This window comes from Lampetra planeri, chromosome 54 (genome assembly GCF_965212315.1).
Source record: "Lampetra planeri chromosome 54, kcLamPlan1.2.h2, whole genome shotgun sequence".
Taxonomy (NCBI): domain Eukaryota; kingdom Metazoa; phylum Chordata; class Hyperoartia; order Petromyzontiformes; family Petromyzontidae; genus Lampetra; species Lampetra planeri.
The window spans coordinates 5,971,256-5,998,722 of NC_136160.1; the positions used below are offsets into that span (position 1 = coordinate 5,971,256).

At 51.3% G+C, this 27,467-nt stretch overlaps 1 protein-coding gene across 1 annotated transcript; it reads right to left on the reverse strand.

The window, feature by feature from the left end:
* Positions 1-798: 798 nt before the first annotated feature.
* ACOT8 (acyl-CoA thioesterase 8) lies at positions 799-27,286 on the reverse strand. The gene is made up of 6 exons (XM_078617468.1): positions 26,997-27,286; positions 23,198-23,334; positions 18,909-19,134; positions 18,081-18,238; positions 17,154-17,345; positions 799-5,543 (listed from the first exon to the last, which is right to left on the reverse strand). Exons 1-6 carry the CDS (start codon positions 27,098-27,100, stop codon positions 5,413-5,415), a joined length of 948 nt encoding a protein of 315 aa, XP_078473594.1. The 5' UTR covers positions 27,101-27,286; the 3' UTR covers positions 799-5,412.
* Positions 27,287-27,467: the final 181 nt, after the last annotated feature.

Genomic DNA, 27,467 nt, shown 5'->3' on the forward strand with positions numbered 1-27,467 from the left:
AAAATAAAAATAAATAATACAAATAACAGAAAAACAATTAGTTATTTACATTTGGATTTAAAGCTTTCGTGACTGCAGGGATTCATCTTCTTGGTTCTTTTGGTAAGGTCACGTAGAAGGGAAATAATAAAACATCATAAAATACAATTCTCACGACATTTCGGCCACAACGCAAGCAGCCGTCCTCAGGTGAAGAAAAATTCATTTGTCAAGGCGCCCTTCCCCCTCTAACCCAGCTTAAATATACGCTGCCAAGCTTGGTGGTGTTCATTCAGACGCTGTCTTTCCGACAGACCTGTTCTTCACCTGAGGACGGCTGCTTGCGTTGTGGCCGAAACGTCGTGAGAATTGTATTTTATGTTTTATTATTATTATTTTATTATTTCCCTTCTACGTGACTTTACCGAAAGAACCAAGAAGATCAAGCAGCAATTGTTCACCCAGCGCTTGGATCGAAAGACGAGTCGCTTTAAAATAATATTTAAAAACACTTTTTTTAAAAACACGCTTTAATGAAATGTACCCTTACTAGTAATGGCAGAACTCCACGACTCCAAAAAGTGGCCCCGAGGCTTGCCACAACGTAAGGAACTGTGGTGATTTACAGCCAACGTCAGTTGACCGTGGACAATTAGACCCAAGCCGAAACACAACATATAAAAAAGAATGTTAAAAAAAAAATTATGACTTAAGTATACAGTCGATACCACAGTTTGCAGTCGATACCACATTGGGAAGAGGATACGACAACGACAACAACGACAACAGAGTGAGTTAAATGAAAGCATGTAAAAAGAATAACTCTTTGCGATTGTTTTTTTTTATTTAGATCGTCATCAGCAGCGTTACAATTTTATAAAAATTATTCACGATTTAATATCAACGCGTGGGCGGTTGAACACGGAGGCTTTCGCGACCAATATCATCCATAATACAGTTTTTTTTGGATTAGAGCGTGTAAATATATAAATGTGTCGTTAAAACCCGCCACCACCCGACACAGCCAACTAGTAAGGGTTGTCACGTAAACAGAACGTGGCCAATTTGTCACTAGTACAGCACTAGCGTGTAGTGTATAGTAGTGTAGTGTATAGTAGTGTATAGTAGTGTAGTGTATAGTGTAGTGTATAGTAGTATAGTGTATAGTAGTGTAATGTATAGTAGTGTAATGTATAGTAGTGTAGTGTATAATGTAGTGCATTGTGTAATGTATAGTCGTGTAGTGTATAGTAGTGTAGTGTATAGTAGTGTAGTGTATAGTGGAGTGTGTAGTGTAGTGTATAGTAGTGTATAGTGTAGTGTATAGTAGTGTATAGTAGTGTATAGTAGTGTATAGTGTAGTGTCTAGTAGTGTAGTGTATAGTAGTATATAGCAGAGGTGTGGACTCGAGTCATGTGACTTGGACTCGAGTCAGACTCGAGTCATGAATTTGATGACTTGCGACTCGACTTGGACTTGCATAACAATGACTTTGTCCCACCTATGAGATGTGGACTCGAGTCATGTGACTTGGACTCGAGTCAGACTCGAGTCATGAATTTGATGACTTGCGACTCGACTTGGACTTGCATAACAATGACTTTGTCCCACCTCTGGTATATAGTGTAGTGTATAGTAGTGTAGTGTATAGTAATGTAGTGTATAGTGTGGTGTATAGTAGTGTAGTGTATAGTGTAGTAGTGTATAGTAGTATAGTGTATAGTAGTGTAGTGTATAGTAGTGTATAGTAGTGTAGTGTATAGTGTAGTGTACTAGTACAGCACTAACCGGTGTGTTGGAGAGCCAAGCCACAACATTTACAATCTGAGTACGACGTTTCGCCAGTAATTACAAACAGCTTCATCAGGCTACTTGTAATTACTGCCACGTTCCGTTTACATGACAACCCTTACTAGTTTGGCTGTGTCGGGTGGTGGCGGGTTTAACGACACATTCATACATTTACGCAAAGTTTGGAAAGCAAGTATACGTTTTGTTTGAATCGACAGGCAGCAGTTGTATACTTTATGCACTTCTCACTTGAATTTTTTTTTCTTTACTTTAAAACAATTTTCCTTTTCCCGCTCCCCCTCCCACATCACGGGGCCACTATAAATCGTGGCCGTCAGCGTGACGCTACGAGACGAAGCATCCAATGGGATTCCTCAGAGCGCAGCAACGACCCTTCAGTGTCAACCGTACAACCGACCCGCGGAAGCGGATATCACAGGGCTACCTTTGAGAGGCCCGTGGAACACTCGGCGCTCCACACGCGGATGGTGGGTCTCTGCGTGGTGAGTCTGTGGGTCTATGGGTCTCTGTGTGGTGAGTCTGTGGGTCTATGGGTCTATGTGTGGTGAGTCTGTGGGTTTATGGGTCTCTGTGTGGTGAGTCTGTGGGTCTATGGGTCTCTGTGTGGTGAGTCTGTGGGTCTATGGGTCTCTGTGTGCCGAGTCTATGGGTCTATGGGTCTCTGTGTGGTGAGTCTGTGGGTCTATGGGTCTCTGTGTGGTGAGTCTGTGGGTCTATGGGTCTCTGTGCGGTGAGTCTGTGGGTCTCTGTGTGGTGGGTCTATGGCTCTCTGTGTGGTGAGTCTATGGGTCTCTGTGTGGTGAGTCTGTGGGTCTCTGTGTGGTGAGTCTATGGGTCTATGTGTGGTGAGTCTGTGGGTCTCTGCGTGGTGGGTCTATGGGTCTCTGTGTGGTGAGTCTGTGGGTCTCTGTGTGGTGAGTCTATGGGTCTCTGTGTGGTGAGTCTATGGGTCTCTGTGTGGCAAGTTTATGGGTCTCTGTGTGGCGAGTCTATGGGTCTCTGTGTGGTGAGTCTATAGGTCTCTGTGTGGCAAGTTTATGGGTCTCTGTGTGGGGAGTCTATGGGTCTCTGTGTGGTCAGTCTATGGGTCTGTGTGGCGAGTCTATGGGTATCTGTGTGGCGGGTCTATGGGTCTCTGTGTGGTGGGTCTACGGGTCTCTGTGTGGTGAGTCTGTGGGTCTATGGGTCTCTGTGTGGTGAGTCTGTGGGTCTCTGTGTGGTGGGTCTATGGCTCTCTGTGTGGTGAGTCTATGGGTCTCTGTGTGGTGAGTCTGTGGGTCTCTGTGTGGTGAGTCTATGGGTCTCTGTGTGGTGAGTCTGTGGGTCTCTATGTGGTGGGTCTATGGGTCTCTGTGTGGTGAGTCTGTGGGTCTCTGTGTGGCGAGTCTATGGGTCTCTGTGTGGTGAGTCTATGGGTCTCTGTGTGGCGAGTCTATGGGTCTCTGTGTGGGGAGTCTATGGGTCTCTGTGTGGTGAGTCTATGGGTCTGTGTGGCGAGTCTATGGGTATCTGTGTGGTGGGTCTATGGGTCTCTGTGTGGTGGGTCTACGGGTCTCTGTGTGGTGAGTCTATGGGTCTCTGTGTGGCGAGTCTGTGGGTCTCTGTGTGGTGGGTCTACGGGTCTCTGTGTGGTGAGTCTATGGGTCTCTGTGTGGCGAGTCTGTGGGTCTCTGTGTGATGGGTCTCTGTGTGGCGATTCAGCGAATGGTGACGATCCGTTTTGAGAATCCGTCTGTCGACTGCTCCAGCCCGTGCCGCGGGGTTGAGCGGTGTCCACCTCCAGTGGCCGCAGGGGGTGAACGTGAGAACCCATGAACGCAAAGCGTACGAATCGAAAAACTTGAATAACCCACGGGCACCTTGCCAACACCCCCCCCCACCCCCCACCACCGTGTCGACTGCCAAACCCCATCCAGCTGTGGCCAGCACGCGTCATTTCACTCCACGTGTTTTTTGTTCCGCTAGGCCGGGTTGTTTTTTTGAACGGCGAGCGCGGCGGCCGCCGATCCGTGTTCAGGATGCCCCGAGTTTACGTTGGAATGGCCCTGCGATCAACTCCTGCACTCCGCTCCTGAGCAATTTTTCTCGCTCGTGCCGCTGTCCGGCTCTACGATGAGCGTGTGCGGCTGTACGAGGAGCGTGTGCGGCTGTACGAGGAGCGTGTGCGGCTGTATGAGGAGCGTGTGCGGCTGTACGAGGAGCGTGTGCGGCTGTACGATGAGCGTGTGCGGCTGTACGATGAGCGTGTGCGGCTGTACGATGAGCGTGTCCGGCTGTACGATGAGCGTGTCCGGCTGTACGATGAGCGTGTGCGGCTGTACGATGAGCGTGTGCGGCTGTACGAGGAGCGTGTGCGGCTGTACGATGAGTGTGTGCAGCTGTACGATGAGCGTGTGCGGCTGTACGATGAGCGTGTCCGGCTGTACGATGAGCGTGTCCGGCTGTACGATGAGCGTGTCCGGCTTCGTGCGGCGTGTTACTCCGAGCGCTGGAACTGAACTATTCGGATCGGCCCGCCCTATCGGGGTAGTCCTCTCCGCACCGATACACGTGTCCATTAGTCGATCGCGCGCGAAGCGATTATTTGCCGTTTGTACTGTCCGGAGGATTCTGCACTGGAGATCACCGCACGAATCGCATTGGGGCAAACGAAAAAAACGTGATTCTCAAATCGGATCGAGGGGCTCAATTGTGATCGGTGTGGTGACTCTAATGTCGGCCACGGCGGCTTTTGTGGTCTTGATCTCTGGGTGGGCGAGATGAGTCGGTGGTTGGGTGGGGCGAGGTGAGTGCGGAAGTAAAGTGAGTGGACGAGTAGGATGAACAAGTGGGTGCGGTGAGTGGGGAGCGGCAGTGGAGAGGTTAGGGCGCTGCGCTTCGAACCCGGCGATCCAGGTTCGACTCCCGCTCTTGGCCAACACCGGTGACGATTATATTATCTGCACCGGTTATGGGCCTCCCGTAGGTCGACTCAGCCTCAAATGAGCACCTCGTGCGGTGTGTAAACATCGCCAATAGGGAGACAAAGGCGGCCGGGCGTGGTGTTGGACACCCACCCCCCCGTGTCCCGTGACGGCCTTCATAGGTGCTCGCTAACAGGACTTGCCCCGACAATCTGCTAAGGCTACACAGGTAAACTTTGTCTCTGTGAGTGGTGAGTGTGTGGTGAATGTGGTGGGCGAGCGAACGGGTGACCGAGTGAGTGCTGAGTGAGTGTGTGGTGAATGTGGTGGGCGAGTGTGCGGTGGATGTGGTGGGCGAGCGAGTGAGTGGTGTGTGGTAGATGTGGTGGATGAGCGAACGAGCGAGCGAGTGGTGAGTGAGTGTGGATGTGGTGGGTGAGTGAGTGGTGGGTGAGTGAGTGGTGGGTGAGTGAGTGGTGGGTGAGTGAGTGGTGGGTGAGTGTGCGGTGGATGTGGTGGGTGAGTGAGTGGTGGGTGAGTGAGTGGTGGGTGAGTGTGCGGTGAATGTGCTGAGTGAGTGTGCGGTGAATGTGGTGGATGAGCGAACGGGCGAGTGAGCAGGCGAGCGAGCGAGTGCGTGCGATGGAACGAGCCGGCGAGGATTGGGCGGCGTTCCAACTCTGAGCCGCGGCCGCCGGGGGCTCGGACTCGGGGCCTTCACAGTTTGCTGGCTGGGGCGGCTCCCGGCGCCTTCTGGCGCAGGCGGAAGACCCCCTCCTGGGCGCAGGACACTGCCAGCGTCCCGTCCCTCCTCCACAAGCGGCCCAGCACCAGGCCTCGGCTGCTGCCTGCGGGCACACCAAAGGGCCGACCGACCGCCGGCGTTACGTCAACAAAGTTGGCGGCCCAAAACTATCCGGCGGCTCGCAAGCGGTCGCGAAAAGCGCGCTCGCCGGAGAGTTTTCGCGCGGCGAAGTACGGTCAAACAAAAGGTCTGGCGGGGGGCTGTACACGCTGCGTACGCGTGTGCGTGTGTGTGTACACGTGTACACACACACACACGTGTACACACACAGACACGTGTGTGTGTGTACACACACGTGTCTGTGTGTCTCGGTCATCTCAGTCAGTCGACCCGTGGCACCTGCGGGGTCTGCCCCGTGACCTCCTGCCGGCGGGCGTTCGACACTTCACGTGGCCTCAAGGTGCACATGGCCTGGCACAAGCGTCGTGGTGACATCACCGCCACTTAGTGGCGAATGGCGGTTGTTGTTGTTGGGTGTGTGTGTGGGTGTGTGGGTGTGCGTGTGTGTACACGTGTCTGTGTCTGTGTGTGTTGGCACAGTAGGGGGCACAGGTGGTGCATCGGCCGGTCATCTCAGTCAGTCGACCCGTGGCACTTGCTGGGTCTGCCCCGTGACCTCCTGCCGGCGGGCGTTCGACACTTCACGTGGCCTTAACGTGCACCTAGCCTGGCACAAGCGACGTGGTGACGTCACCGCCACTTAGTGGCGAATGGCGGTTGTTGTTGTTGTTGTGCACACGTATGTTTGTATGCTGGATTTAAACATTCAGACTGATCTGCTTACGATCCATCCGGGTTTATCCAGGTTAATGATGACACACAGTGCCGATGTCTCACAGCGTGTGCGTGTGGGTGAGCAGCAGAGTGGCGTTTAGCTCGATGCGCTACAAACCCGGCGACCCGAGTTCGATTCCTGCTCCCGGCCACTAACACCAGTGACAGATTAACTGAACCAGTCGACCTCCCCAAGGTCGACTCAGCCACGTGACCACGATGAGAACATGCAAACTCCAAATATACAGCAGGTGTCAGGGTCAGGATCAAACCCACCAGGCGAGGTAGTTAACATCTCGTCACCGCGGCAACATACATCACCCCCACATCACCACTCCTACATCACCACCACATCATCACTCCTACATCACCCCCAAATCACCACATCACCCCCCACATCGCTGCTATGAAGCAGCACTTCTGCCTTTGACAACGGACATTCTAAAGTCGAGTCTCACGGCCGGCAGCCAAAGTGTTCCCATCTACATCAAGATGTCGTTATGGTCAGAGCCGATAACGCCACCACACATCATTGCTGACGCGTTGTGCCCTCTGACAGATCCTGCACAGCAGAGACATGCAGCGACCTCTACCATCTCTCACACAGAGAGCCATAGCCTTCCGACAGGAGACCCACACACTCACACAGAGACCCATACTCACACAGATCCACACACTCACACAGAGAGCCGTACACTCACACAGAGACCCACACACTCACACACAGAGACCCACAGGCTGCCCGAACAACATCTCACCATCTGGCCTCAGGTCCTCCCCGTGGTCACCGCCGCGTTCGTGGAGGCCATTCCAACGCCTGCCCCGGCGGTCGAACGTCCCCCACCCTGCGCACGGGAAGAACCGAACGCAGCCGCCATCGCCCAATGGCCCACCTGCGCCCCCCCCCCCCACCACCACCAACACTCTCCCGTCTCCTCTACCGCGAAATTGTCGGCGTCAAGACGCGCTCAACCCCCACCCCAAAACAACTTCCTTTTAATCGAGTCGCCGAAGTCAGCGGCTTCCGTCTCTCCGGCGCGCACGGCAACGCGGGTCGTCGTTACACTCGGCACTCCCATCTCTCTCCTCTTCCAAAAGCGGTTTCCGCGGCACACCGCAAAACCTGACCCCGCCAAACAGACGCGTCTCTTGACCCCCCCCCAACCACCACCCACCCCTCCGGCATTCCGGACGTCACTGCCTAAGGACACGAAAGTCCACGACCGCGCCGACCTCCACTCCGATAACTGCGATCCTCCTCCTCCGCATTGTGGCCACAGCCGCAGTGACTGATAGCGGCTGGCCGCACGTCCGCTCGCAGTGTGGCTGCAGCCGTCGGCGACTCTAAAACCAAAACTCCGCAGCACAAACGAAATCGTCCGTCGAACGGAGGTCGGCGCGAGCGTATAAAATGAGCCGCGTGGACGTCAATGACTAGCGATCGCTCGCGCACGCGAGCGGTTGGGGAGTGCCCCTCGAAAAAGGTACTTGGCCTACTCTTCCACGCGGGCGGCCAGACGTCATCGAAGCCGTGCGAGCACCCAGACCGCACGTGGCGGCGGGAGAGAGGAGTTAAGGTTCAATTGCCATTTTACGAATGTATCTTGATTTACGGCAAGTGAAATGCATCTCAACCGGTTCCGCACGGTTGTCTACCGCCAGCTTCACCAAAACCCGCAATTGACCAGCGTGGGGAAGTATGGCAAAAACAACCCCCTCCGTGGTGCGCAAAAAAAAAAATCGCCCCCTCCTTCCCGTCTTTGTCTCTAGACGTAAAATAAACTCGACTTTAAACTACAAACTATTTTTATTTGACCATGTAAGACGCACTGAGCTATGTGCAGCTCTTTTTCAGAAGCGATCTGCCCACGAATGATAGCCCAACGAAGTGGCTTATCACGTGGAAATGTTTCGCAGCCAATATGAACCTTATGGGGCTCTCGCATAAACTGCGTTGCGACGTCATTTTATGTCCGTCGAAGGCGAACGACACGGCGATCTATTCCTCTCGACGAGCTCTACACGATGCGCTAATCAAAGTTTCAAAGTTTTGTTTGTGACTACGGCAATTTTGTCAACGACGGGTGCTTGGTGAAGAAAGGAGAGGTTTTGATTTCTGTGCGCGGTGGGACGGAGTCGCCAAAAATAAATAAATTAATTGCGATTTTTACTTCCATTTATTCAATGACTCTAAATGCATGATTCGAATTGTGGAGGGAAAAGCCGGGAGGACCCAGAGAAAAATCCACGCGACCACGGGGAGAACATGCACACTCAAAATATACAGCAGGCGTCGGGCAAGAACCCACGACCTTCCCTGTACACCAGGCGAGGTAGTCAACATCTCACCACCTCGGCGCTCTGCCCCCATTGTTTCAACTGCCGCGCTCGGAGGTTGGATCGAACCGGCTAGCTCCGGTGCGCTCGCGTTGTCCCACGGCGACGGATGTCACGAGTGCGATGCAGGCGAATGAACATTTGAGGAAGTATGAAAACAACACGTAGAAAATACTTCTGGCAGTGGTGGGAGTTCGAATGCCAGCGGGCCCCGCCATTGAGGGCAGGACAGGGGAGGTATTTGACACGGCCAGCAGTCGGAAGAGAAAATAACCGGGCGTTTAGCGGCTGGGAGCGAACTTTTGTCCGAGAAAATGCCACAATTTGCTTAATGAGCATCAATTAGTAGCTCATGCAGCTTTTATCCTAGTCCACAAAATCAAGGCTCCACCACTCTCACATGGGCTCCAGACTTTGAGCCAAGCGCTTATTGACGGCAAAAAAAACAGACCTCGCTTTGTTTCGCGAACAACATTTTTTTTTTCGCCAACGGACGCTCGCGGACGCCCACGCTGTGGGCAACAGAGGGCGGTGCAGCCAGATCCGCTGTTGTACCGTACCGCTACGCTCCCACGTCCACGGCCCCCCCCGCCCCCCCGCCTTCAGCAACACGTGCTGATCAGCACGCAGTGGGGGGCGTGGAGGGTAAGGGTTGTTTGACCATACTTCCTCTTACTTGATACAGCTATCGTGCTGTGACGGTTCCACCTGAAGACGGAAGCTTGTGTTGCCTCCGAAACGTCGTGATTTTTATTTTATTTTTATTTTACTTTTATTAATTTAAATTTTTTATCTACGTGACTTTACCGAAAAAAACCTAAGAACATACTTCCATACTCTGGAATTCCCTCCCCATCGTCGTTAATCCCAGGCTCATATAAAGTGCAGTACAACACCACATTTTTGCTGCTCAGGCCCCCAATGCCGCCCGCAACGTAGCCCCGCAGAAACCCGACAGCGCTCTGGGCTTTCTTTTTTTTTACTTACGCATGGCGGTCGCCCATCCAAGCATTATCGAGGCTCAAGCCCCGCTTAGCTTCCGAGCTGCGATGAGATCGGGCGCATTCCACGTGATTTAGTCGGAGGCGCGTGTGTAAAAAAACGAAACGCACGCACGAACACGTGTAGCTGCGCACGCGTACGTACGTATATAGTCTGCCCTGGAGGCTAAGGGAGGGGGTGGGGGGGTTACCCACAACTTGGCATGGACTTCAATAACTCCTCGGGGAGCCACGAGAAGCGGTTTTGTGGAGAGCGCCACCACGAACACCGCCGGCGCGCGGCTGTGTTGTATTAACCGAGGAATGCCGCGCGATGGGAATTCACGATTTTTTCTTTTTTGCCGTAACGCCTTTTATTGCCATTGATGCGCCCGCACGCGCGCGATAATAACGCTCCTGGCGACGCGAACGCCGAGCGTCAGGTGTGCATCGCGACCCGCCAGATCAACAAACTGGCCACACTGATAAAAGGGTCGCCCCAAAAACTGAAGGTACTCAAACCAGACGAAAAACAATTAGTTTAAAAAAAAAATGCGAAAGACTTTTGACCCCCCGACAGCTACGCGTCAGAATCCGTGCTGCTAATGAATGCTTCTCATTCAGACGCTGTCTTTCCGACAGAACTGTTCTTCACCTGAGGATGGCTGCTTGCGTTGTGGCCGAAACGTCGTGAGAATTATTTTATTATGTTTGATTTCTATTATTTTATTATTTCCCTTCTACGTGACTTTACCGAAAGAACCAAAGAAGATGAATCCCTGCAGTCACGAAAGCTTTAAATCGAAAAATGCTTCTGAAGACAACACGCATTGTGGAAAGCGTTACACAATCCACACGGAGGCATGACTTATAGCCAACTAGTTTATAAGTTGCCATCACGGTGGTTTCTCCTCTACTACATACACGCCACACACACGACAATCGCACAAACACTACACAGTGCATCCACACACCACAAAAACAATCGCACAACCACCGCACACACACACACGACAATCGCACAAACACTACACACAGTGCATCCACACACCACAAAAACAATCGCACAACCACCGCACACACACACACGACAATCGCACAAACACTACACACAGTGCATCCACACACCACAAAAACCATCGCACAACCACCAAACACACACACACGACAATCGCACAAACACTACACACAGTGCATCCACACACCACAAAAACAATCGCACAACCACCGCACACACACACACGACAATCGCACAAACACTACACACAGTGCATCCACACACCACAAAGACAACCGCACAACCACCGCACACACACCAAAGACACACACACCAAATAAAAAGACAAAGATCTCCCCGTATAGCCTTCACAGTCTGTTGGGGCAAGTGCTGTTAGCGAGCAGCACCTATGAAGGCCGGCACGGCACACGAGGGGGGTGGATAGCCAACACCTTCATCTCCCTAGTGGCGATGTGTACACACCGCACCGGGTACTCATTTGAAGCCGAGTCCACCTAGGGGAGGCCCAGGACCGGTTCAGATCATCGTCACCGGCGTTGGCCGTGAGCGGTATTTGAACTCGTGTCGCCGGGTTCGGAGCGCAGCATAGCGCTAACCGCTGCACCGCCGCTCCCCACCGGGCCTACCTCTGTGAGGCGGCCGGGTCTTAGAGAGCGAGATGACATCACTAGGGTCCCACAAACCCAAACCCTGCCAAGTGCCGTGTTTACACAACTGCAATTCATGGCCTTCGACTGCGCGTGTGTGCATGCGCGTGTATGTGGGGGGGGGGAGCGGTGGTGTAGCGATTAGCGCGCTGTTCTATGAACCCGGCGACCCGAGTTCGATTCCCGCTCATGGCCAACACCGGTGACGATTATCTGAAACGGTCCTGGGCCTCCCCTAGGTCGACTCAGCCTCAAATGAGTACCTGGTGAGGTGCGTAAAGATCGCCACTAGGGAGACAAAGGCGGCCGGGCGTGGTGCTGGATACCCACCCCCTCGTGTGCTGTGCCGGCCTTCACAGGTGCTCGCTAACAGCACTTGCCCCAACAGTCTGTTCAGGCTATAAGGGGAATCTTTGTCTTTTACGTGTGCAGCGATCGTGAATGTATGCAGTGCGCGTGTATGTGTGGGCGTGTGTGTAGTTGGTGTATGTAGTGTGTGTTTGTGGTGCGTGCGACGCGTGTATACCACAGTGCATGTGTGGATCGCGTTACGTGTGGCGTTTGTAATACTTGCTGTAGTGCGCGTGCACGTGTGTTCACTGTGCGTCGGTGCTCGCTGACAGCACTTGCCTAAAACAAGTCTGCATGGCTATATTGGGGGTCGTGGTCTTCGTCGTGCGTGGATCTTAGCGGTGGCTCGCGCACTGCGCCACGAACCGGATGACCTGAGTTTGGTTCCTGGCCACGGTCAGTGGCGAGTGATATCGGTACTGGCCCAGGGCTTCGCGGACAAACAAGTTGCTGGTGCAGGGTGTAAACATCAGCACTTGTGCGACATGGCGGCCTTAATAGGTGCTCGCTAACAACACTTGCCCCAATAGTCTAAAAAAAAACGAGGGATCTTTGTCTTTGTAAGCGTACGACTTTGCGTGACGTCATTGATGATGATGACGTTTATGACAATGACGACGATGTCAATTACAATGACAGTCGTGAGAATTCCGACGACGACGACGACCACCGCATGAACAGTGGCTGGAGGAGTCAAGGGTCAAGAGGAGCTGCCTGACCACAGAAAAAGGAGGGCGTCTGAAAAAAAACAACGGTCCCAGGGAGACAGAAGCTTGTTCTTCCCCTCCCCTCGCCCTTGCGGACGGCAATTAATGCGCTTGGCGGACCGTGAATTAATTACGGACAAAAAACCCTAATTAGCGTGGGGGGGGGGGGGGGTCGTGCGTGCCGCCCCCAAAATTTGGTTTTAATTGAGCGGCGAAAGAATGACGCACGGGCGACTTGCCGTGTGCGCTGTTTGCCCAATATTTTGCCAACCGCGGCTCGATCACGTCGCCCCCCCCCCACCCACCCCCTCGGTGTCGCCGCCGGCGCGCTCCGACCGCTCGAGCTCGCTCGTCCTAACCCCCAGAGGTCGCAACCGGGTACCCGATACCCGGCTACCCGTACCCGGCTGGGTACGGGTACCCGTTTGCGACCCTGGTGCGGCCGGGTACGGGTACGGGTAAGGAATCAAAACCCGTTTGCGACCTCTGCTAACCCCTCGCCCTTCCGCTCGCTTGCACGCCGACGACACGAGCAAAACATCGCCACGATCATCACCACGTTTGCGTCGAACTTTCGTTGCTATTTGACCCCCACATTTTATCCAGACCTATTCCGGGAGCAACCCCTGGTGAGAAGCCCCGGGAGGGTGTGGGGAAACTCACAAGCCCCCCGCTGGGTGCTGTACAGTCGGAGTTTGTCCCAGTGGACAAGAGGGTCCCCTCGATGAGACTCCGGGTTTCAGAAAGGAAAACTCTCCACTGTTGTCTGTGCTTATGCGCCAAACAGCAGTTCAGAGTATTCGGCCTTCTTGTAGACGGTCGGTGCATGTCTCGACAGAGTGCCACCCACCGACTCCACAGTCTTACTGGGCGACTTCAATGCTCACGTGGGAAACGATGGAGATACCTGGAAAGGCGTGATTGGGAGGAATGCCCCCCCTGATCTGAACCCGAACAGTAAGATGAAATTGAGAAAAACAGAGATAACTTCAATCGCTCTGACAGCTACAGGCTTAGTGCGGCCTGGAAGCGTATTATTAAATAAATACAATTACAATTCCTTATAAGGGAAACAAATACCAATGAATAACAATTGAATGATTACCAATCTATATAATTACAATACCCTCCCTCTCTTTGCCTTGAATCACTGCACCAGATTGAATTGAATTAAATGATGACGTCACCCTGATGCTGCTCTATTTAAGACTGGAAGCAACAGGAGAGCTTCACCGTTCTTGCCCGATGAAGCTGATTGTAATTATCAGCAAAACGTCGTACTACTCACATTTTAAAATGTTGTTGATTCTCTCTTCAACACACCGGTGGGCTAAAGAAGTGAATTATTTTGTCCTTTGAAAAAACGTGACACATTTTTTACTGTTATATTATGAGTAAGATGTTATTGGAATTCTGCGCTAGTCACGGAATTTCAATAACAAACACCACGCTCGAACACAAGGATGTTCATAAGTGTACTTGGTACCTGAGTACCTTGGGCCTAAGGTCAATCATTGACTTTTTAGTCGTATCATCGGACCTAAGGCCGCATGTTCTGGGAACGTCTGGCGGAAGACCCAGTGCAGAAAGATTTCAATTTCCACCTCCGGGAAAACGTCTCCTGCACTCCAGGGGAGGTCGTGGACATTGAGTCCGAGTGGACGATGCTCAGCACCTCGATTGTCCATGCAGCTGTGCAAAGCTGTGGCCATGGCGGCAACCCTAGGACCCGCTGGTGGACACCAGTGGTGAGAGCAGCTGTCAAGTTGAAGAAGGAGGCTTTCCGAGCTATGCTCAGAGAAAGGTGTCACGACTCAATTGAGAGGCACTGGCTTGCCAAGAGGGCGGCAGTGGCAGCAGTCGCTGAAGCGAAAGCCCCCGGGGCGTGAGAGGAGTTTGGAGAGGGACTACCGAGCAGCCTCAAAGATGTTCTGGCAAACCATCCGATGCCTTAGAAGGGGTCAACGGGACGTGGCCCAGGCTGTTCTCAGCAAGGGTGGTGGCGTAGCATTGAACTCAACTAAGGAGGTAGTCGTGAGGTGGCAGGGACACTTTGAGGAGCTCCTCAACCCGGTGGACATGACACTCCTCTCAGGAGGCAGCCCTGGAAACAGGTGGGGGGGGTCGGATCCATCACGGCTGCTGAAGACGCTGGGGCGGTCGCGGGCCTTCGTAGCGGCAAAACTGTCGGGGCGGACGAGTGTCAGGGTGTCGTGGCTAACACGCCTCTTCGACGTTGCTCCAACTACAGAGGAATCACACTTCTCAGCGTCACAGGTAAAGCCGATGCCTGAGGAGGCTGCGCCGGGTGGTCAAGCTTCAGATTCAGCAGGAAACAATGCGGATTCCGTCAGGGTCGTGGAACAATGGAGCGGCTCTTTTCCCTCTCACCAGATATTTGAGGGGTCATGGGAGCATGCTTTTCCAGGCGACCGCTGCTTTTGTAGACTTGGACCGTGTTCCCCGCAGTGTCTTGTGGGAGGTGCTGCAGGACTACGATGTACCGGTGCCACCTGCGTGTGCTATTCGGTCCCTCTATTCCCCGAGTGAGAGCTGCGTCCGTATTCTTGGTGTTAAATGAAAGTCGCTCACTGTGGGCGTTGGACTCCGGCAAGGTCGCGTCTCGCCTCCACTCCCGTTTGTCATTTTCACGGAGAGGATATCAAGCCGCAGGCGAGGTATGGAGAGTATCCGGTACGGGGGCATGGAGGTGGCGTCGCTGCTTTTTGCAGACGACGTTGTCCTCTTTGCCTCGTCAGTCCGTGATCTCCGGCGTGCACTCGAACGGTTCGATGCCGAGTGTGAAGCGACTGGGGATGGGGATAAGCACCTCCAAACGTGAAGTCGTGGTTCACTCCCGAGAGACGGTGGCGTGCGCTCTTCAGCTGAACGGGGGGAACAGCTGCCCTTAGCGGAGGAGTTCAAGTGCCTCGGGGTCTCTTTCGCGAGTGATGGTAAGCGGGAGCGGGAGATCGGCCGGCAGATCGGCGCGACGTCCGCAGGGATGTGGGCGCTGTACCGTTCCGTGGTAGTGAAGCGGGAGCCGAGTTCTCGCACAAAGCTCTCGCGATTTACAGGTCCATCTACGTTCCCACCCTCACCTATGGCCGTGAGCTTTGGGTAATGACCGAATGGATGAGATCGCGGGTACAAGCGGCCGAAATGAGGTTTCTCCGCAGGGTTTGCCGGGCTCACTCCCCGTGATCGGGCGAGGAGCTCGGCAATCCGGGAGAGACTCAGCATCGAGTCGCTGCTCCGTCGGATCGAGAGGAGCCAGTTGAGGTGGTTCGAGCAGCTGATAAGGATGCGCCCCCCGGTAGGCTCCCTCTGGAACTCTACCGGGCAGCACGTTCCACTGGGAGAAGACCCCGGGGCCGGCTCGGGACACACTGGCGGGACTATGTCGCTCGGCTGGCCTGGGAACGCCCGGGAACTCGCCAGGAAGAGCTGGAGTCTGTTGTCAGTGAAAAGGGAGGTCTGGACCACCCTGTACTCAATATGCTGCCGCGGCGACGCCAGCCAGGACAAGTGGATTGAGAAACTAACAAACGAACGAATACATATTGACGATCACAATCACTTGCAAGTATTGTTTGTTATAATATCGTAATAATTATTTACCGCCCTGGGGAGGTAACGGGAGACACGGGGGAGGTGAAGAGACAGGATGGGACGTAGAGGGAGGCAAGTGAAGGAGAAGATTAACAGAGAGAGAGAAGGGAGACATGGGAATAAGGGAGACGCGGGGAGGAGGATGGAGACTCTGGATGGTGAAGGGAAACATGGGGAGACGAGGGGAGACACTGGGAGGAAAAGGAACACTTGGAGAGATGGCAGACATGGGGATGAGAGGGGGTGCCACTGTGGCGAGATGTTAACTACCTCGCCTGGTATGCAGGAGGGTTTGATCCCGACCCTGACGCCTGCTGCTGTATATTTGGAGTTTGCGTGTTCTCCCCGTGGTCGTGTGGATTTTTCTCCGTGTCCTCCGGTTTTTCCCTCCACATTTAGAAACACGCGCTTAGAGTATTTGGCCGTTATAAATGTCCACGTGATAAGCCACTTCGTTGACCGATAGATTTTGGCTCGGTCGCTTCTGAACAAGAGCTATCGAGCTCAATGATCCTTACCTGGTCAAATTAAAACGGTGAAAATAAAAGAGTTTATGAGTTTAAGGCGTAGGGAGTTCATTTGACACCGTCTTCACTCGAGCTAACAACGGGGCAGCAAAGGTTGAATACTAACGATCTAGCCGACGGTGGCGATGATGATTCAGTTTCAGTTTCATTTATTTGGTATAGCCCTGTGAGCCATTCGGCTCTTGAATCGGGTGCAACCGCAACAAACAAAAGACAAAAACATAAACAAGAAAACATCTTCAAGTGACTGTGTGACTCAGTTTTGATTTAAAGCTTTCGTGACTGCAGGGATTCATATTCTTGGTTCTTTCGGTAAAGTCACGTATAAGGGAAATAATAAAATAATGAAAATTTCAAACAATAAAATTTCTCACGACGTTTCGACTGCAACACAAGCAATCATCATCATCATCACACCTGATGAGCATCATCATCACACCTCATGATGATTGCTTGTGTTGCAGTCGAAACGTCGTGACAATTTTTATTGTTTTATATTTTTATTATTTTATTATTTCTGTCTACGTGACTTTACCGAAAGAACCAAGAATATGTGACTAAGTGCAAACAGAAAATCCAGGGGAAAAAACCAGCAAAATATTCCAGAAAAAGCACCGTACACCAACGCTGTGTGCAAAAATCCCAGCGGGATGCAAGTTAACGACGATGATGGCAGCGAAACGGCGATGAAGCCACTGACCTGCCCAGGGGCTCTCGCACTCGTACAGCATCCACTCGTCGGCGCGGAACGGCGCGTGGAACCACATGGAGTGGTCGAGCGACGCCATGGACCTCACGGGCATGTGCACGTGCGGATGCCACGCCGTGCGCACAAACGAGTAGTCCGAGATGTACGCGGCCACGCAGCGGTGCATGTTCATGTCGCCCTCGCCTGGCGGGAGAAAACGCACGCGCAACAAAAACTTGACGTGCGGCAAGCAACGCACAGAGACGAGGTTTCTCCCACAGGCTCCGTGAGCGGGCAGCTGTCGAGGCCAGCACGGCGCACGAGGCGGGGTGGCGTAGGCCGCGTTCGCCGCGAGTTGTTAAACTACCTCGCCTGGTACACAGGAGGTCGTGGGTTCGATCCCGACCCTGCTGTATATATTTGAAGTTTGCGTGTCTCTCTCTCTCATCATCATCACGGTGGCTAGGAGATGTTAACTACCTCGCCTGGTACACAGGAGGTCGTGGGTTCGATCCCGACCCTGACGCCTGCCGCTGTATATCTGGATTTTGCGTGTCTCTCTCCCTGCGGTCGCGTGGATTTTTCTCCGAGTCCTCCGGCGTTTCCTTCCATATTTTTAGAATCAACGTGCATTTAGCGGATTTGGCTGCTATGAATTTCCACGTGACAAGCCACTTCGTTGGGCTATCATTTGTGGTCAGGTTGCTTCTGAAAAACAGCTACACAGCTCAGTGGGACTTACCCGGTAAAATAAAAAAAATGCAAAGTTAGTTTTAGTCATAGTAGTCGTCGTTACACTGCGCCACGTACCCATTCAAGGATGGGTTTCGATCTCCTATAACCGCGTTGTCTTTGTCGCTAGCGATCCCACTCGGAAACAAAGCGATGAAACAAAGGCCAGAGGTGAAGAGGTCGTTGACCCCCCCCCCCACCACCGACCTATGTGCCCCTTCGCCCGGACCCAGAAGAGCTGCCTGGGCTCGAGGGGGGTGCCGGGAACGTAGTCGATGGGAATCACGGGACGAATCTCGATGGGAACCTCTTTCGCCAGGATCTTGCTGAGGCCTAGTCGGTGTCGCTCGGACAGCAACGGGTCCCTGGGATAAAGGGGGGAGAGAAAGAAGAGGAGGGGGGAAAATAAAATAAAACACACAACACACGCAGCACGATCAATGTGGAAGCTGACCGCGGAACAGCAACAAACGTCGAACGCTCGTCACAAACGACGTTTGGCCTCGTTGCATAGCAAGCTCTTCGCTCGAGGGCAGGACGGGATGGATCGTAGGCAGGGCAGCCTGAATGTTTCAAGCCGACGCGTGCTCGGTAACAGCAATAAAAGACACCATTTGCCACTAAGTGGTGACGTCCATCATATGTACAGGCCTTCAGCGTCATCATCGTCATACTTCTCCATCCCATCAGCTCAAGAGCGACGATGGGGACGAATAAACAGAACGAATTTTACTGCACCGCCCGCTACTACCCAAAGCATAACCTCAGCGCACACGCGCGCACACACACACACTCATAAAGCCTCACCGTGGCACCGTTACCGTATGGTTTCAAGCCGGCACCCACACCAACAAACGCACCCACGCACTGAGAAATCATCACCGTGCCATCGTTACTTTTACACATAAAAAAACTGGATAAACTCTGGACGGATGGGTAAGGCGACGGCAGGCAGCCCGAATGTTTCATGGTCGGCAACACGAGAAAAAAACACACGCGCCCCCCTCTGACAACTCGGCACTACGCTGGCATTACCGCATGGCCTTGTCGATGAGCTCTGCCCACGTGAGCAGGCTCTCTGGGAGCGGCACGTCGGGCATGCAGCACTGGTGCTCCATGGGGCTCGGCTGGTCCAGCTGGAAGGAGGCCTGGCACACGAAGATGGCGAGGCCGTGCTGCACGGCACGCACCGAGCGCACCGAGAAACTGCGGCCGTCGCGCACGAGGTCCACCTGGTAGAGAACCGGCACCCGCGGGTCTCCTGCAACGACACCGTGCCAGTGACGATGACGACGATGACGACGATGACGACGATGACGACGATGACGACGATGACGACGATGACGACAATGACGACGATGACGATGACGACAATGACGATGACGACGACGACGATGACGACAATGACGACAACAGCAGAAACGGCCGATTGATGAACACGCAAGTTTTCGTAACTAGTTTTTGGGTAGGCCCCCCGGCCGCCACCCCACCCCCCCTAGCCCCCCCCCCGCGCCGCCCCCCCCCCCCCCCAGCTCCCCCTAATGATCTATACAAATTATTGTCGTGAAACCGTCCACCATCCGACACAGCCAAACAAATTAAATTGTCACGTGGCAAACAAGCGTTTAACGTGCGCCAATTTGTTATTGCAACTCGCCAGCGATTTCAAGAGCAATCCCCATGACCAATAGTCACTTCAGTTAATGAGCACGTAACGACGTTTCACGATCAACCATCATCTATCCACTGCTGGATGAACGCTATAAATTACTGCGTGGGATAGTGCTGTATAGGTCTTCGCACGTGTGCAGGTTCTAGCTTCATTGTTGATGTCACAGTACGATGAGAAATGGTGAAGATTCTAGATTTGAAGCTTTCGTGACAGCAAGGCTTTTTTCGGTAAAGTCACGTAGGTAAAAAATAAAATGAATAGAAGTAATAATATAAATAAAATAATAATAAATAACGACGTTTCGGAGGCAACACAAGCTTCCGTCTTCAGGTGGAACCGTCACAGCACGATTGCTGTATCTTTGGACTTCTCTCTTTACTTGATATAGCTATCGTGCTGTGACGGTTCCACCTGAAGACGGAAGCTTGTGTTGCCTCCGAAACGACGTGAACTATTATTATTTTATTTCTATTATTACTTATATTAATTTTATTTTTATTTGTTTACCTACGTGACTTTACCGAAAAAGCCTAAGAATAGAAATGGTGAAGGTTTGGGGAGGTCTGCATCCATCAGTGAATTAATCATGGCTGATGATGATGATGATTTAATGAGAAAATGTCTCACTGAGTTTTAAGACCTTTTCAGGAGCGACCCTGGTTACATTGCGACGGTTTGTCCAATTCATTTTGTAAGGATTGTGTTTTGGTGTTTGACTTGAATTGCTTATACAACGTGATGGAAGAGACTCATTAATAATAATAACAACGGAATTTATTTACGCGGGAAAGCGTCACCGAGTCTCAAGACCTTTTTGGGAAGGATTCCTCAACATTCAGATGTTTGAAAATGCATTTCTTTAAGGAGTGTTTTCGTGTTTCACTTGACGCAAGTTAAAGGGCGCGATGAAAGAGAATGACGATCATGCTTAAGATGAATCATAATAACAACACAGTTTAGAAAGGTCGGAAAGAACCACTTCATCTCAAGGCTTGTTCTTAGTAGGTGGCAGAGTAGGCAGGCAGAGAAAGACATTTAAAGGGGGACGCGGTGAGATTATTGATTTTGTTTTCTCTCCCTCCCTTTCATTGCCCCCCTCTCTCTCTCTCTCGTTTTGAAATTACCGCTCTGGCGACAAGAGGTCGTGCCTCGCCAACAGCGATGGCATCTTTTAGGGGCTCCGATGTGTCCCGTGCAATAACAACAAAGATCCTCCGCATATTCTAGATTTGAAGCTTTCGTGACTGCAAGGATTCATACTCTTAGGGTTTTTTCGGTAAAGTCACGTAGGTAAAAATAAATAATAAAATAATAGAAATAATAATAGAAATAAAATTCTAATTTTATTTCTAATAAAGTCACGTAGGTAAAAAATGAAATTAAAATTAATAAAAAATAAATAAAAATCACGACGTTTCGGAGGCAACACAAGTCTCCATCATCAGGTGGGTGTTGCCTCCGAAACGTCGTGATTTTTATTTTATTAATTTAAATTTAATTTTTTACCTACGTGACTTTACCGAAAGAACTAAGAGTATGAATCCTTGCAGTTACGAAAGCTTCAAATCAGGAATAAAATTATTATTTTATTTCTATGATTATTTCTATTATTTTTATTTTGTATTTTTACCTACGTGACTTTACCGTAAAAAACCTAAGAGGAATGAGGACACGCAAGATCGCCGCGTCTGTAGAAACAAGTGAACCTGCAGGAGCCGCTAGTTATGATCTAAGGCAAGACACAGAAGCAGAAGGAAGGGAAAGAGTAGAGAGAGGAAAGGCAGGCAAAGGAATATATTGGTTAGGTCATCAAGGGGTTAAGAAATGAAATCCACAGCTTCCTATTAACAGAATAAGAATATGATAATAGGTTTTCCGTTTTTTTCTGGCAACAAAACAGGTGTTAAGATGTTAAAACACCAAATTGAAACCTTTTACAAGGAATCATGTCTGCATTAACCACAATACTTGTGGTCAGAATGCAAACAAAAAAAACACTGATCATAAATGCATTGTCCTTGAAACTGATTGGTTCACACCAGAGACAGCTTACTTTGAGCCTAGTCTCAAAACGGTGTTAGACCAGAGGACGCCAAAAGGCGTACAGCCCATAGACGATGCCACTATCAGAGTAATGAGAGCTCGGGGTGAGCATCTACATCATGACACCTCCAGAGTATGTCTTTTGTTTGCATTCTGACCACAAGTATTGTGGTCAATGCAGACATGATTCCTTGTAAAAGGTTTCAGTTTGGTATTTTAACATCTTAACACAACTGTTTTGTTGCCAGAAAAAAGGGGAAAACCTATTCTCATGTTTTGGTACTGGCAAAGGAGGTCCCAAGAAGAATAATAATATTTATGTGTACTGGAATCCGATACGCTATAAAGCTCTTTTTCACTGACGTCTGTAAGGCAGTGGTGGTCAGTACGTGGATAACGATCCACAGGTGGATCGCAAAACATATGTTGTGGATCTCAGGGTAAATTATAACAAATGCAAACATAAGCACATGAAACATTTCGTAACAGCTGATGACAAGTAAAAACCCCCAGCTAAGAATTTATATATTTAAAACAAACTTAACCTCTACCTATAGATAGCACCGGTGCTTGGTATGTCTAGGGTATATTAAGGGGGCTATATCCGTCCGGGAAATTGTTCGTCGAAGCTTTCTGGCGGATAGCGGAGCCTGTTGAGAACCACCAGAAAATGGATCACTATGCCAGGTGTGTTGGCCACTGCCGCTGTATCGTAACAAAATACATCAACAAGGAAATAATTCTTATTTCAGACGCTGTCTTTCCGACAGACCTGTTCTTCACCTGAGGACGGCTGCTTGCGTTGTGGCCGAAACGTCGTGAGAATTGTATTTTATTGTTTTATTTTTATTATTTTATTATTTCCCTTTTACGTGAATCCCTGCAGTTACGGAAGCTTTAAATCGAAAAAGGGAAATAATTATTTCAAAAATTTGTATCCCCACTTTTAAAAAAAGTTAATATTTTGCACATCCCATCAGCCAGATGGTGGATCCGAAGTGGATAATTTCAGCAGCATTGGTTCAACACAAGCGAAATTCTTTAACCAATTTCGACATCATAGCAACAGGGCTTGCCTGCCACAATGCCGGTGAACTGACGGGACGTTATAGTAGTCGGCGGACCGGGCCGGGCAGCTCTAAGTTGAAGGAGCTTGCCGATGCTCGCGCAGCGCGGCGGCATTCGAGACGCGTCAGCCAAAGGTCGCAAACGGGTTTTGATTCCTTACCCGTACCCGGCCGCACCAGGGTCGCAAACGGGTACCCGTACCCTACCCGATACCCGGCTACCCGTACCCGGCCGGGTATCGGGTAGGGTGCGGGTACCCGATTGCGACCTCTGGGATGAAGCCATGTTGCAGGCGCGGGTGGGTTGATTCTAGGAAATTGAATTGTGAGAAGAGACAAGACGTTGGGAAATGAGTGACAAACGGTTACGCACCAGTGACTCACGGCCTACCTGTACCCGGCCGCACCAGGGTCGCAAACGGGTACCCGTACCCGGCCGGGTACGGGTAGCCGGGTATCGGGTAGGGTACGGGTATCGACCTCTGGCATCAGCCCCGGCATTGCGCCGTGATGCGCCGCGTCAGCCCCCCCCGACCACGCACCTGGACGTACGAAGTAGCAGTGGAGCGAGTGTGCGTGGAGGCCCTTGGCCACCGTGAGCCCGGCCGCCACCAGCGCCTGCCCCACGATCTGCCCGCCAAACAGCGTTTTCGACCGTGGCACCCAGGGATGCGACCCCCTATGCATGCACATGGACAAAAGAGATATCCCCCGGTGTAGCTTTAACAGGACGCTGAGGTTGGTGCTGATCGGAGGCGCGGGGGAAGGACAACAAACTAAACACCAAAAGCGGTTCTAAAAAAAATGAGTTTTCAATCTAGCGGCTCTGAAGGCCGGCACGGCACACGAGGCGGTGGGTTGCTCGCACCACGCCCGGCCGCCTTTGTCTCCCGAGTGGAAATAATGTTTACACATCGCACCAGGTACTTATTTGAGGCCGAGTCGACCTAAGGGAGGCCCAGGACCGGTTCAAATAATCGTCACCGGTGTTAGCCGTGAGCGGGAAACAAACCCGGGTCGCCAAGTTCGTAGCGCGGCGTGCTACCCGCTACACTACCACTCACCAGTATACAAATGCACCACCACCATCAGAATCAGCGTCCATTTGACGTTTGCCCCAATCTGTAGGGGTAAGGCTGCTGCCGACGAAGCCCCATTATCAACTTCATCGCCTGCCATGATCTATCCACTGCTGGACTGTTATGCGGTATAACGATCCACTAAGTGGTTGTATCAATCCCTGGACGACCTTACTCAATGTAGCTCTCGTTTCAGGCATTCACTTGGTCAAATTTAATTTTCACTTTTGTCGCTCAGGGCGCCCTCTGCCGCCGTATTTTGTTTTTCCATGACCACGTTTTAACTTTAAACACTCTGTAGAGGCAAGCGCTGTTTGTGAGCGCCTATTTAGGCTGTGGTGGCACTTGCGTTCGTGAAGTCTCTATCCTTGTGTGTCTATCTCAATGAGCGTCTGTCTCTGTATCTGCATCTGTGTACTGTCAACCCATGTCTCTTCACAGGTTCGACTTTTTGGGGGGGACCAAATCTTCCAGGGGGTCTGGGGGTCCCCCCCCCCCCAGAAAAAAAATATAAATTTAAAAACTAATTTCCTGTCTAAAATATTACAAAATTCACTAACACAAACAACAATGTCTAATAGTGTATTGTATTACATTGCTCTGTTTTAATTTTTTTTACCTTTTCTTGTTTCATTGTATGCAATGGCAGTGATTAGGGATTAATAAAGTACAAGCATAACCACAATCAAATAAACAGAAATCTATTTTATAGCAATATATTGGGGGGGGGGGACATTTTGAATATTATAATTACTGCCTTGGCGTCCTGCATTTGTGTCTGGGTGTCTTTCCCTCTCATTGTGTGGATCGCATTGTCCCTCTGTCTGTCTGTCTCTGGGAGCCTCCTTCCCTTGTCTGCACACATCCCCGCTGAGCCGTCAGACAGCCGTGCAGATAGACACATACACACAAAACACATAAGGACAAAGTCACACACACACACACGCAGACCCATGAAGACAAGCAATATACTACACACAAGCGCACGCACACATGCAAAGACACACAGGGACATGCGGACATGTCGACAAAAACACACGTATGCATACACACACAGGTACACAAAGACACGCACACAGACATACAAAGACAAAGATCCACCGTATAGGCTGTAAAAAAACTGCGGGGCAAGTGCCGTTAGCGAGTAGCATCACGCCCGACTTACAGATATGTGGACAAAAAGATACTGCACATCAACACACATACACACGGATACATACACACATACGTGTACGTGTGTCAGTGTGTCTACACACGTGTGTCAGTGTGTGTGTCAGTGTGTGTGTCTGTGTGTGTGTGTCAGTGTCTACGATCCATCCTGAGTTAACCAGGCTGGATTGTGTGAGGAGCTCACAAATCTTTGAAAGATCTGGGCAAAGTCCCATCGGTGAGCTCCTCCGGCAGGCAAGGCTGCGTTGGCTGGGTCATGTAGCCCGCATGCCCAGCCACCGCATGCCTAAACAGCTTTTGTTCGGCCGGATCCAGGGGGCTAAACGGGCGCGGCACGGACTAGAGAAGAGATGGAGTGATGTGGTACAGGAGGACGTGGAGCTGAGAGGACATGCCTATGACTGGTACCAGCGGTGTCAAGATCGGCCTCTGTGGAGGAGGCTCGTGAAGGACGCTACTGGGCAGTTGGAGGCAGTCGCCCTCCAACAACAACGGAGGGCGGAGGAGCGACGCTCACAACAACGAGCGGAGCGCCGGGTGGCTAAAGCACAGCAAGTTGGCACAGTAGGGGGCACAGGTGGTGCATCAGCCAGTCATCTCGGTCATCTCGGTCAGTCGACCCGTGGCACCTGGGTCTGCCCCGTGACCTCCTGCCAGCGGGCGTTCGACACTTCACGTGGCCTCAGGGTGCACATGGCCTGGCACAAGCGTCGTGGTGACGTCACCGCCACTTAGTGGCGAATGGCGGTTGTTGTTTGTTGTTGTTGTGTGTCTGTGTGTGTATGTGTCTGTGTGTGTGTCAGTGTGTGTGTCTGTGTGTGTGTCAGTGTGTGTCTGTGTGTGTGTGTGTCAGTGTGTGTGTGTCAGTGTGTGTGTCAGTGTGTGTGTCTGTGTGTGTGTCAGTGTGTCTGTGTGTGTGTCAGTGTGTGTCAGTGTGTGTGTGTCTGTGTGTGTGTGTCAGTGTGTGTGTTAGTGCGTGTGTGTCTGTGTGTCTGTGTGTGTCTGTGTGTCAGTGTGTGTATCTGTGTGTGTCAGTGTGTGTGTCAATGTGTGTATCTGTGTGTGTCAGTGTGTGTCAGTGTGTGTGTGTCTGTGTGTGTCTGTGTGTGTCAGTGTGTCTGTGTGTCAGTGTGTCTGTGTGTGTGTCAGTGTGTGTGTGTCAGTGTCTGTGTGTCAGTGTGTGTGTCAGTGTGTGTCAGTGTGTGTGTCAGTGTGTGTGTCTGTGTGTGTGTCAGTGTGTGTCAGTGTCTGTGTGTCAGTGTGTGTGTCAGTGTGTGTCAGTGTGTGTGTCAGTGTGTGTGTCAGTGTGTGTGTCAGTGTGTGTGTCAGTGTGTGTGTATGTGTGTGTGTATGTGTGTGTCTGTGTGTCAGTGTGCAATGCGCACTGTCCCCAGCAGACAGCGCCTGTGCCTCAGCGTGGCATCCGTGGGTCACTGTAGTACAGTACAGTGCACTGTACCCGGTATGATGAAGACACAAAACATTAACATTTAAACTTCCCCAACAACAACAACATCACCACCACCAACAACAACAACACCATCAACACCACCACCACCAACAACATCAACATCACCACCACCACCAACATGTTATCCGTCCCCTTTTTAAATTTGATCGAAGACGCAAATCATTAACATCGCGGTTAAATTCCGCATCTTTAACAAGATGATAACCTCCCCCCCCCCCCCTCGTTAACAACCACGTTAACATTAACATCTTGTTAACGACTAACACACATTTCGCTTTTGCTGCTCGCCAGACAATCGGCTGGTCCCGTAGCCCGGCGGTGGCAATTCCACGTTAGTGTGGCAGGCGCCGGCATCGGTAGTTCCGCGCCGTACGAGGGGGGGGGGGGGGGGCGAACTCGCACTGGTACTCGTTTTATCGACCGTGATGATGATGATGATCATCATCGTCGTCAATGCTGTTGCATTTACAAATCATCTCCGATCAGCGACTTAACGCCACAAATAAATAATCACATTGTGGCAACGCTAACGAGGAACGTTAACTTGTACGTTTTAAAATAAATCGTTTTAAAATAAATAGTGGAAGTTTAATTGTAAAAAAAATAACAAAGATGTGTGACCTGTAAAGTCCCTGGTCGATCTTCTCCAGGGTGAGGACGCTCGTCACCAACACGCTGCGCAGATCCTCCTCCTCCTTCTCCTGCTGATCTTTAACGTCGGACATGTCGCTGGGCTGCTGCTTCGTCAACACAACAAGATGATGTTGTTGTTGATGTTGTTGTTGTTGTCTATGATCTCTCTCTGTGTCTGTGTACTTTGTATGTGGCACGAGACGCGGGACTTTGTCGTCTGTTTCGCGTCTCGTTTCGTGGCCGCGCGCGGCTGAACCTTGAGACGATGATGACGCAGAGTCGTGACGCTCGCAACAACCACAACAACCACAACAACAATTACACAACAATTACTACAACAACAATTACTACAACAACCACAACAACAATTACTACAACAACAATTACTACAACAACAATTACAACAACAATTACACAACAATTACTACAACAACAATTACTACAACAACCACAACAACA